Source organism: Natator depressus, chromosome 13, assembly GCF_965152275.1.
Source record: "Natator depressus isolate rNatDep1 chromosome 13, rNatDep2.hap1, whole genome shotgun sequence".
Taxonomy (NCBI): domain Eukaryota; kingdom Metazoa; phylum Chordata; order Testudines; family Cheloniidae; genus Natator; species Natator depressus.
In genome coordinates, this window is record NC_134246.1 from 27,777,450 (window position 1) to 27,790,143 (window position 12,694).

The window sequence follows — 12,694 nt, forward strand, 5'->3', positions numbered from 1 at the left end:
ACAAGATCTTCTTACGAGCACAGAATATGCAACAAATCATGAATGTCAAATTCTTATTATAATTTACAGCAGGGTAGGCAGAGAAACATAAAGCCAAAACTGTATGTTCAGCCTTTAAATCAGTTGATTCTACCTAGAATACAGCAGCTCCTAGGGCCCTCTCACTGGGGTCTCAATCTGTTGTTCCAGCATATCATTACACTAAAACAGTCAAGAGTAACTGAGTTACAGGAACATGCCCAACCATTTTGCTCAGCTAAGATTGGAGTCTGTATGATAAATGACCTGACTCTGTATCTGTCACAATTCTGCCATAGCTACAATTATGGACTCAAAGATAAACTGATGCCAAAGAGTCTGTTTATTCCTCTATCAGGCAAGAGCAGAAACCAAATTTAATGTAAATTAAATGTCTTTAAATCTAATAAAATTAGATAATTGACGACACTAGCCGAGAATGAAAATTAATCAAGATATTTAATACAGTGCAAACCATAGTTTCTTAATTAAAATAGATGTATGCATGTATCTGAATGGGTTATCATTTACCACAAATAGCAATGAACACTGCACTGCTACATAGAAAAAATGTACAGCTGGATTTTAAGTGTAAATCTCCCTTACTTCCAAGGTAGTGTTTATCAATTTCAAATCAGTTTCACTAATTAAAAATGGGAACAGTGACTAGGTCAGTGCAGTGATAGAAGGTGATCACACAGTCAAAGGAAATAAATATAGAGTGCAAAGAACTAAAAACCTAACGCATTCTTATACCTAAACATGAGAAGCCGATGGTGGCTTATGACTTTTCCTTTTTAAATGCCTTACAAGACTTCCAGACACACTTTCAACTGACTTAAAATTACAGGCTGCATTTCAGGTCATTTAGATTCAATACACCCCAAACTCTAGAAGATGAAGATCCAGCAGTGGCATTAGCATAGTCCAGAAGCTGAACGTTGGATTTTGCAAATACATTTTATTTTACAGAAATTCAACATCAACTGCAGGCAAATTTCCCCGACCCCCTTTGTTTTCTTTGCGCAGACCATGCTATGCAGAGTACAGCGATGCAGTGCCCACTGCTTTGGGTTAAGATTAAAGAGATAAAAGACATTTTGCTGAATGTTTTGTCCCCATCACACTACACGTGCACCTAGAACAGGTGGCCAAAGTCTGTTTTGTTTTTCCAAGCCGTTGCTGCTGTAGTTACATGTTTCCAGCCCAAGCTTCCAACTCTTTCATGTCATCATCATCCTCCTCTTCTTTCTTCTTGGCTGTAGCATAAAGAGAGTGTGAAGAGTGAGGAGCGGATACCTTGATGTAACCCCATAATGTCCTGCTTCACCTGGACATGCGACTCTGGACTGCACAAGGCACTAGGTCCCATAGAAGAGCAAATATGCCACATGAGGTTTTCAGTTACAAGACTTATGTGCCATTTTAAAAGCCAGCCAGGGTTAAACTTCCTGAGGCCATATTTCAAAAAGAGAAAAGAAAATGGTTTGTGAGAAGAATGAAAATGTGCATTTTAATCAGAGTGATACACAAGCATTGCCCGTATTTGTCACAGTCACCAAATCTCAAAGCATGGGAAGATGTAGACCTGTTTATTTTAGGAACTCCTTTAGAGCCATGTAGAGTTTATTTAGCTAAGCAGTAGCCATTTGGCAATGGATGCCAATACCTTTTGGTTTCTTGTTGCTCAGCATGCTTAAACCAACCACTATGGATTTGGGGCTATTGGTCTTAGACTGATTTGAGCGCAGCACTAGCTGGAAGAACAGATGAGTTGGGAGCCAGGAAATACCAAGTCCTGGCCTAGGATCTCTCAGATTTCCTGTGCTGTTTTCACCTCTCTCAGTTTCCCTCTCTGAAAATGAAGGCAATAGTTACCTTACAGAAATATTGGGAAGGGTAGTTAAAAACTGTACAGTGCTTTGAAGATGTAGAACACTAAATCTCACCTTAAAAATTTCCAAATACTACACTTCCCCAAAGAAATTCCGAATGCAGCAAGATAGAGAATTATTTTTAATTTTAAAGATATCCATTCTCTCCCTGTAATGAATCCAGACAGCTTACAGTATGGGTGTGTGTGTGTGTGCGCGCGCGCAATTTGTAAAACAAAGCTGGCACAAATGGGAAATTCCTGAAGTACAACCCTTGAAAGGGGAGGAGTCCGGGGATGGTAAGTCTGTTTTAAGGTTTCTCTTCTTTGGCAGGGCCCCCCAAATTAAACAGGCATGGAAGAGTAGAAATCAGGATAAATAAAAACTGATTTTTAAAAATATCAAATTGAATTTTTGTATTTAAATATTTTTTTAAAATAAGCCTGTAAAGATTAAATGTGAAATTATGACAAAATATGCTGAGCCTTACATTTATTATGATCTATTAAAATAATTTAAATGAAAAATGCTACATCAGTCAGCACTCAAGTTTTTAATGAATTATGGATGCTTTTTTTTATTATATACAGAACTGGGAGAAATTAACTTTTAAGATCAACTGAAGCTTTATAAATATGGCACAATGTCTTACATTGCATTAACTATCTGTATTTTCAGTTTTGATAATGGAGCAAATGCTGGTATTTAAATTTATCAGATGTCAGTACTTTTAGTTTGTTGTGCAGAAAAGCTTTTGCCTTAATTACTTTTGGTTTCAGGTTAGCTAGAAGGTGCAGAGAAAATATTTTTTTCATTTGGGCTAGTTCATTCAAAGTGGAGAAGCTAACTGAGCTGAAAAAGAAGAAAAGCTTGTTTTCCTCTTTCAATCTATGAACCACCACCACGTGGGAAGAGGATTCACAGATTCTAAAGCCAGAAGGAACCATTGTGATCACCTAGTCTGACCTCCAGAATAACACAGGCCAGAGAGCTTCCCTAAAATAATTCCTAGAGCAGATTTTTTAGGGAAAAAAAATTTTGATTTAAAAATTATCAGTGATGGAAAATCCACCACAACCCTTGGTAAATTGTTCCAATGGTTAATTATCCTCACAGTCAAAAATTTATGCCTTATTTCCAGCCTGAATTTGTCCTACCTTCAACTTCCAGCCATTGGATCGTATCATAACTTTCTTTCCTAGACTGAAGATCCCATTATTAAATATTTGTTCTCTATATATAGGTACTTGTAGACTGTCATCAAGTTACCCGTAACCTTCTCTCTGTTAAACTAAATAGGTTGAGTTCTTTGAGTCTATCACCATATGGAATGTTTTCTAATCCTTTAATCATTCTTGTGGCTCTTCTCTGAGACAACAACATCTTTCCTGAATTGTGGGAAGCAGAACTAGACACAATGTTCAAGCAGTGGTCGCACCAGTGCCAAATATACAAGTCAAATAACCTACTTCTATTTGAGATTCCCGTCTTTATGCATCCCTAGATCACATTACCTCTTTTGGCCACAGTCTCCCATTGGGAGCTCATGTTCATCTGATAATCCACCATGATCCCCTCCAGTCTTTTTCAGAGTCACTGCTTCCCAGGATAGAGTTCCCCATTCTGTAAGTATGGCCTACACTCTTTGTTTTGGGATGTATACATTTATATTTAACTATATTAAAACACATATTGCTTGATTGCGCCCAGTTAGCCAAGTGATCCAGATCACTCTGTATTAGTGACCTGTCTGCCTCAATTTTTACCACTCTCCCAATTTTAGTATCATCTGCAAACTTTATCAGTGATGATTTTGTTTTTTCCCAGGTAACTGATAAAAAAAAATGTTAAATAGTATAGGGCCAAGGACTGATCCCTGCAGGACTCCACTAGAAACACACCCACTTGATGAACATTCCCCATTTACAACTACATGTTGAGACTTATCAGTTAGCCAGTTTTTAATCCATTTAACATGCGACATGTTAATTTTATATCATTCTAGTTTTTTTTAATCAAAATGTGGTGTGGCACCAAGCCAAACGCCTTTCAGAAATCAACTTTATCAACTAAATTTATAATCTCATTTAAAAAGCTATCAAGTTAGTTTGACAGGATCTATTTTCCATATACCCATGTTGATTGGCATTAATTACATTACCCTCCTTTAATTCTTTATTAACTGATTCCCATATCAGCCACTCCATTATCTTGCCTGGGACCTATATCAGACCTAGAATTACCCGGGTCATCCTGTTTACTCTTTTTTAAAATTAGCACATTAGTTTTCTTCTAGTCTTCTGAAACTTCTCCAGTGCCCTGCGACTAATTGAAAATCAACATTAACTCTCCAGCAAGCTCCTCAGCCAGCTCTTTTAAAACACGTGGATGCACGTTAACTGGACCTGTTGATTTAAAAGTATTAACTTTAATAGCTTCTGTTTAACATTCTCCAGAGATATTAGTGGAATGGAAAGAGCGTTATCACTACATGATGGGACTACATCATGTTTTTTCACCCAAACACAGAAGAGAAATATTTATTGAACACTTCTGCCTTTTCTGCATTATTATTGCTAATTCTACTATTTCAATCTACTAATAAACCAATACCATTGTCAAGATTCTTCCTGTTATAACTTATTGTTAAAACTCCTTATTGTCCTTAACAATGCTGGCCATAGATTTCTCCTTGTGTCACTTTGCTTCTGTTATCCATTTCCTACAATTCCTAACTTCTGATTTAGATCTTTTAATTCTAAAAATTTGAAGGACACGGCCAGATTTTCAAAGGGATTTGATTTCAATGGGAGTTAGCCACTTAGCCTGCTTAGATAATTTCAGAAATACTGCTAGGCACTAAAATATCTTTGAAAAATCTGGCTCATGGTGACCAGAAACAATCCATCAATTCACTAACTACAGTAAATACTTCCTTTGTTTAATAGGTCAGTTTTAAATGCAAAAAAAGTATTAACTTTTTTTTTATGTATACAGCATAATTAAGATGTTTTTATTAGTTAAATGAAACAAATTTTAAAATGCTATTTTGGTACTTCTAATGGACTCTTAATTGCCATCCAAATGCAGCTTGCCACAAATCCCAGGTTTAAAAAAAAAAAAAAAACACCTGATAAACAAGAAATGCATCACATCACCATTCAACAGTGGTCGCTTCATAGACAAGAACCGTGGGAGGCTGGACCCAATGGCAGAACCAACAAAGAACCTCACCACAGCAGAATCAGGTTAGTGTGGAGCTTCTCTATGTACTAGTAATGCACCTGCACCAACCAGGATTTGTCCTTGTAATTTGCCTCCCCAGAGGCTTTTGCTCCAAGGTTTTGCACAAGACTCAGTTTGGTGTCATCTGATTGAGTGCCACCCCTAAGGTAGGGACCCCATGCACCTTGGGTAATCAGGAGTCAGCAGTATTCCCCCAAGACCAGGTGCTATGAAAACAGAGGGGCCAGCTATGTAAAACCACAGCTTCCCAGTACAGGGATGAGAGGCAGACTCAAGGACCTGCAAACATGGTTCAATCAGAGCCCTGAGACCAACTTGGAAGACTAAATTCCAAGGGCTATTTCTCACTCAAGTCTCCCTTGATTTTACCTCTGTGTTTGGTCTTGTCAGGATTGCTTCTCATTAAATTAGCTGCCATTAGTACAAGACTCCCAGCTTGCATTTCCTCCTCCTACATCTCCATTCTGCCTTGAACCTTGTTTAACATATCATAGGATAAACTGGAAGTGCAGGAATACATGCTAACTGCTCCTGTTACAGCTATTAATTTTCATAGCTCTAATGAAAGGAGATGGATTCCTTGAGAATAACACATCATGTGATTCATGAATCCCACATTAACTCTACAAGCTGCTTGTAGCCAGAAAATTCAAAATTCAAATCCTTATTAAGAGCTGCTGATTTGATGAATGCACATGTTAATGAACCAAGCTGACTCTGGCAAAGGCAGACAATTACCTGGCTTTGATGGTATTGCTATTGAGGGCACGTTTGGTAGTGGTACTGTCTCGGGACCACTGATCTCCAGCAGGTTTTTGTCTAATTCTTCCTGTTCTAGTTCCTCCAATTCTGCCATCAGTTCATCCTAGTATTGTAAAGGGAAAAAGAAGGATTCAGATCACACTTGCCATTAAGTAACACAAACACAGACAGACTCAGCTAGGTATATTATTACAGGGGATGGCCTAAATGACCCTCCAGCACATGACCCTCAAACTGTGAGGGCAGGTCTGAGTCTCAACCCCGATCTGAATTTATGGCTTCACTTTCTGTTGGGCACAGAATTATCTGATCCAAAAGCCTCCAAAACGTTGGGGGGTTGAAGTCCCATCCAAGTTTTGTAGCTGCCATGCGCCCAATTTTCCAGAGGTGGAAGAGACCACTTGCTAGGAGAAATTTTACATTCTAGAACTTACATTGTTGTCTGAATGCATGCAGAACTCAGATCACTAAGAGATGGGTTTTAATTAAAACAGTGTAACTCTTGAGCTGTTTTACCTCATCAAAGTCTTCCCCAAATCCTACAGGCTTTGAAATAGCTGTTGAAATTTCATCTGCCAGCTCCTGCTGTTCTGCAATGTCCTGCATCAATTCGTCTACTTTATCGATATCCCTGTAAAGAGAAGAGTACATGATGTTAGCTCATTAGCCTGGTTTGCACTGCCCACTGACTACATTTGCTAATTCTGTGGCAATGCTAATTCCACACTGTGATGGCATTTCAGCTGTGCATGACCTCACATCTCCAGCCACTGCAGCTCTTTTTCCCTCAACTGCTCCACCCTGAGCAATCTCCCATCCCTACTCCCTGCCAACATCTTGGCATTTTTACCCATTGCAGAAAGGTATGAAGCTTCCTCTAAAGCACATGCCATTTCTGCTGTGTGGATTGGGCAGGAGGAGGTGTTCATTCCCAGCAGATTACCTCCCTAATGATTCTAGAAATCACCGGTTTGCTGTTCTTAAATTTTTCTCTTTGGCAGAAATTTAGTGCTGAAAGATGGACTGAGAGCCCTGGAGGACAAAAGCTTCCATTTGCCCTCAGAAAAGATATAAACACATGGCGAGATGGACTGATCCCACAAAATCCTTTCACATAGGTAGCCAAGCAGCCCATTGGCTAGCAACTACTTTTGGTTACTACTACAGATCTAGGTCAGCTTTAACTTGTCGGGGTGAAAGGCTCCGTTACCCTATTACCAATCCTTTAAGCCATCAAGAGCCAATTATCAGTTTGTTTTGAACTCTAATTCTTAGTGTAACTCAGATCTATTTGCTTTAGTCAAGGCTGGAAGAAAAAAAGTGCCTTCACAGGACAAAAAATTATCAGCAGCAGTGTCAAGTCCACAGTTAAGGGCAAGCTGAGTTTTGCACTTGAAACTGGGATTCAACCTCTTATGTATGAAAAATACAAGATGTCCTCCCCAAAATTCTACTCCTTAGTCTCCGAGCATAGAATGACTTCTAAAAATGTAGAAACAAATTCATTAATTAGTTTTAATTAAATTAAAAATGGGTTCTTTAAGAAACCTGGCACTTGTTTTGTCATACTTATGTCCCCAACGACCATAATGGAATAATGCAGACTTTTACAACTTTCTATATACTTAACTCACTGAAATCTTGTGCATGGATTACATTTAAAGGATTTTCTTGTTTTTTAGAATTGTCATTCTCCACACACACCCCCATTCTCCGTATTCAAGTTTATTCAGGGGCAGGAACTCAATACACTTCAGAGAATTCCACAAAGAACTGCCCTCTTCCAAAATAGCCACTTTTCCCCATTGTTCTCAATGGAACTGAAGCAACAGATGGCTCTTAGCAAAAATAGCCATTGCATCTAATCACCTATCCCTCGGTGTTCTTCTCCGCCTCCTGACAGCATAGGGGGCTATCATCTTTCCTGAGGTCAGTTCACCTTCACTCCCATTGAGGGCAATGGAATGTGGTGGCATTTGAAAAGAGGGCATATTAACTGAGCTCAGCACCTGGCCTCATTGTCATTGCAAAAAATGGGGGATGCAGGTCATTTTGAAAGAGTACAATTCTTCATACGTTTCTCTGGAGAATATTTTACGCACCAGCCTTTTCTAACTGAAAGCTTTTCTGTTCTGAAAAACAGCAAAAATTTTTACAAAGTTACCTGTTGCACCAGAGTTACTCAAGAGAGGGGGGAAATGAAGGGTATGCATGCAGGAGATTGTAGGGGGTAAAGGAGAGAAGAGAAATCTGAGGCACTCTTCAACAATCTCATATCTTTAAAAATCAGTTTAATTTAATCTAGGACCACAAACAATAAAATGCCCTAATAACATGAGGTCACTATATGGCTGAGTAAAGACTATCTACATTCCTATATCTGAACAGGTTTGGATTTCTTTTAAATTTAACCTTAGTTGAGAGTTTCCTGGGTTTCCTAATATTGGCTTTGTGTTAATTACAACATCTGTAATGTAATTTACCCTTAGTTACTAATATGTACTCTCAACCATAAATCCATCTCAAAGTCATTTTTGTCTACAAATTATACTGAGTAGAGGAAAAAAGGAACAGACTACACACCCCTTTTAAAAAGTGTTCAGGTATTAGATGGATCTGTGACCGGTACATCGCTGAAACCACTTCAGACTATTATTGACACTATCCTTTAGCTAGACAAAAATTGTGTGCGCGCTATTAATGGCCTCATACCCCACAAAATGTTTCTGGGTTGAAAAATCCCAGTCTTTTGTAGCTCAATCAATAAGCGAATGCATCCAGTATTATATTTTAAACTTTTTAAAAATACTTTACTACTTTGTCTGTAACCTCTGCAAAAATCAGTTATTTCACGCCAAGATGATGCAGAGCATTTTAGCAGATTGCGCTGGACCCGGTTCATTATTCTCTTTCTATAATTTCTGGTTTGATTTTGATAGAGTGGACATTCATTCAAGGATACAATATGAAATTTCTTACATGTTGTCATGAGCAGCTTTCATAGCTTTAGCAGCCAAGCCCATATTCTTGAGCACTTCAGTATTGGTGTTGGCATTTTCAAGGGCTTCCCTCTGGAATTCAATTGTTGATAACGTGCCATCTATCTGTGAAAGCTGCTTCTCGTACCTCTTCTTGCGTTTTAGGGCTTGAAGAGCAGCTAGACGAAACAAAACCAAAACAGGATGTATGTTATTTGTGTCCAAAATAGCCATTCAAATGTGTACAAAATTCCATTCACAACACAGAACAATGTTTAATTCATTCTATTGCTCATCTGCTCGTCTTTCTAGTTTAATTAAAATTTCTTACTGTTGTTCCTACCTAAACAAATGTCATAGTGGCCAAGCCTCTGATGTCCACTTCATGTCAAATACAGACTATAAACCAGCAATTACAACACTGGTAGTCTAGATGCTCAGCATGGATGATGCTACAGCAGGGGTAAGCAAACTTTTTGGCCCAAGGGCCATATCGGTGTTGCAAAACTATATGGCGGTCCGGGTAGGGAAGAACGTGCCTCCCCAAACAGCCTGGCCACTGCCCCCATCTACCCCCTCCCACTTCCCACCCCCCAACTGCCCCCCTCGGAGTCCCTGACTCATCCAACCCCCGCTCCTTGTCCCTGACCGCCCCCTCCTGGGACTCCCACCCCTAACTGCCCCCCGGGACCCCACACCCTATCCAACCCCCCTTCTCCCTGTCCCCTGACTGCCCCAACCCCTATCCACACCCCCGACAAGCCTCCTGGGACTCCCACGCCTATCCAACCCCCCCATTCCCTGTCCCCCGACTGCCCCCCACAGAACCCCCGACCCATCCAACCCCCCCTGCTCCCTGACTGTCCCCCTGCAGAACCCCTGACCCATCCAACCACCCCCTGCTCCCTGTCCCCTGACTGCCGCCCTGGGACCCCCCACTCCCCACCCCCTTACCATGCCAGAGCCAGCCATGCCGCCGCGCTGCCCGGCAAGAGCGGTGGGACAGAGCGCTGGCAGCGCGGTGTGCTCAGGCTGCGGGGGAGGGAGACAGCGGGGGAGGGGCCAAGGGCTAGCCTCCCCGACCGGGAGCTCAGGGGCTGGGCAGGACGGTCCCGCAGGCTGGATGTGGCCCGTGGGCCATAGTTTGCGCACCTCTGTGCTACAGAGTACTGTGTTTTATAGCAAATACCATGTCTCAAAACATAAGCTTTAAAAGTAACATCTTCCTCCATCTTTTCCCATGGAACACACAGCAGTCCATGGTACAGTAACTGCCAAACATGGTTTTAACTATGCCGCAGGCTCAGGCAGCAGCTGCAGGTAGGCAGGAGTGACTGGGAGAAAGTACTCTATACAGAGTTACAAACACCAGGGTTACGAACTGACCAGTCAACCACACCCCTCATTTGAAATGGGAAGCACGCAATCAGGTAGTAGCAGACAAAAAAAAGGCAAATACAGTAGAGTACTGTGTTAAATGTAAACTACTAAAAAAAATAAAGGGAAGGCAGCATTTTTCTCTGCATAGTAAAGTTTCAAAGCTGTATTAAGTCCATGTTCAGTTGTAAACTTTTGAAAGAACAACCATAACATTTTGTTCAAAGTTACAAACATTTCAGAGTTACGAACAACCTCCATTCCCGAGGTGTTCGTAACTGAGGTTCTACTGTACGTCATGTCCTGGTCCCGCTCCTGTTTGAATAAGAGCGGCGGTCAAGGAAAGCTCATCTTGTATAAACACTCTTGACATCTCCCCTGGTGTAAGGACCCACCCGCACAGAACCTTCTAAACATGATTTTTGTAACCAATAGAGGTGCTGTCTCCTTATCTGTAACCCTGTCCAGTTTGAGCCTGCACAGCAGCTTTCCTGCTGTGTTTGTTTCTAGATCTACACAAACATGAACAGAAATCACTAAGTGCTGTCAATGAAAGTAAGGGCAGATGAGCTATCCCACAATACCTTTGCACGAAATCCACAGAGTGACACCAACACATGGGTCTGAGTAGTCTGGAATGTACTGTTGTACAGAGAGCTGGGAGGAAGGAGAACCAGTCAAACTGGATACACAAACCAGATCAGGGTTTTCAGTTAACACTAAGCACTCCACTCCTCACTCCCAGTGCATGCGCACATGTGCGCACAACCAGTTACAGGAAGATGCCACCACCCGATTAGATCACTGGCAAAAGTGAAACTCAACTAGCTGCTCTGGATCAATCATTCATGATGTACGTGGATTAGAGCTGGCTGGAAAATGGAAATCCCTCCCTGTTAAAAATTACGTGTTCTTTAAAAAAAAAATGTAATCCCAAACTGAGACAAAAATGGCAAAGAAGCGACATTTTCCCAGAAAGGGATTTTAGGAAAGCTCTGTTTCAGGTGAACCAACATGGAATTTTTAATTTTTCTGAGAAAGTGACATTGACAAGAGCCTTGCAGCCCAGCAGCAGGACAGGCAGAGTGCCCATGCACCCGGGGAGCTAAGCTGAGCATCAGGGAGGCAGAGAGTCAGGCGTTCAGTGATGGCAGCCACCTGTAAAGCTTTTGTCAAGAGAGACCTTCCAAGCAGGCAACTGGGAAACCATCATTTTGATTCCCTGCTCAAAACTAATTGTGTGTGCACGCGCATGCATGTGTGCGCGCAAAACTAAAGTTTTTCCCCACAGAAAATTTTGGTTTTGCAAAGGACTTTTTTTGTTGAAAATCATTACAATAAAAAAAAAAAAAACTTATGACCAACTGTAGTGTGGATATAAAGTGCCTGTAAGTAGTTACAAATTTGATTACAGGCTGTAGTGTGAACAGGGCCTACCAAAGGTCAGATTGGTTGGGTATCATCACACGAAGAAAAAAGGAACACACACAGTAAAATATTGGGCACAACCACGTAGGAATATTCCTACTATACCTATCCCCTTAAATATACATTATAAAAAAATCTACATTAGAAATAAGTGCCTCTTGCCCCTCCATGACCAAGCATTATATCTCCCTCCATCCAGGTCCTTTTCTAGCTATTTCCAACCAACCAACCTGTGCTTCGGCTGACAGATACAACACAACCTCTCTGACAGAGTCATTGTTTGGATGAAACAATTAATTACCCTAAATGTTATTTCCAGCTACCTCTGCCAAAGAGATCAATAATCCAGTTCTTCAATATACAATAGACTTGGTAACTTAATAAGAACATTTATCTGCTTAAGAAATATAATCAACTTGGACATCTACTCAGACTCTAACCCGATGACTGCAGTTCTTTGCTCCAAGATACAGCTTAACATTTGAATTCAGACCTGTGTTGCATTTCACTCCATGCATGTCCTTTTTGTTCAAGTCTCTAGCCTCTGTGAAAGTCGGATCAAAAGAAGTTTACTGGGGAAAGGTGTAGGAAATGAATAATTGAGAAGTCTCAGACATATATATACACACACACACAATATCCGGTTGAGGGCCAGTTTGTAACAGCGAACTTGTCAGTTACACATGTTCATTAGAAGTGAAGAAAAAACAGAGAATTTCCAAAATCCAGTTCTAAAACCCATCCCCTAAAAATGCTATTTCAGAATTTGCCTTTCCTCGCTGTAGTGCTAGAACTGAATTGTGGGGGAGATTCCCCCTCCCCTACCCCAAAATTATAGCCTTCCTGAAGAGAGAGAGACTCCCTTGTCATCTTTTCTAGAATACTGACAGTTTCAAGCGATAAGATGAAGGAGTGGCTGCAACACAGGTGACAGGGCTGATCTCCTAGAAGCTGACTGTAAATTTACAGGGGCCTCATATGTACTGTTGGGTCCTGTTTTGATGGGTAAAA

At 40.8% G+C, this 12,694-nt stretch overlaps 1 protein-coding gene across 2 annotated transcripts in view; it reads right to left on the reverse strand.

Moving 5' to 3' along the window:
* Window positions 1-507: 507 nt before the first annotated feature.
* Window positions 508-12,694, reverse strand: part of CHMP4B (charged multivesicular body protein 4B) — a 34,199-nt gene continuing 22,012 nt past the window's right edge. Inside the window, exons 2-5 of one of the 2 annotated variants that reach the window (XM_074969775.1) lie at window positions 8,880-9,057; window positions 6,417-6,531; window positions 5,877-6,003; window positions 508-1,277 (exon numbers count right to left, since the gene is read on the reverse strand). In XM_074969775.1, the coding sequence (XP_074825876.1) occupies window positions 1,210-1,277; window positions 5,877-6,003; window positions 6,417-6,531; window positions 8,880-9,057 (488 nt within the window). In that variant the 3' untranslated portion in view covers window positions 508-1,209. Of the gene's footprint in view, window positions 1,278-1,428; window positions 1,470-5,876; window positions 6,004-6,416; window positions 6,532-8,879; window positions 9,058-12,694 lie in introns of those variants that run through there. The other variant, XM_074969776.1, reaches the window with a different exon arrangement.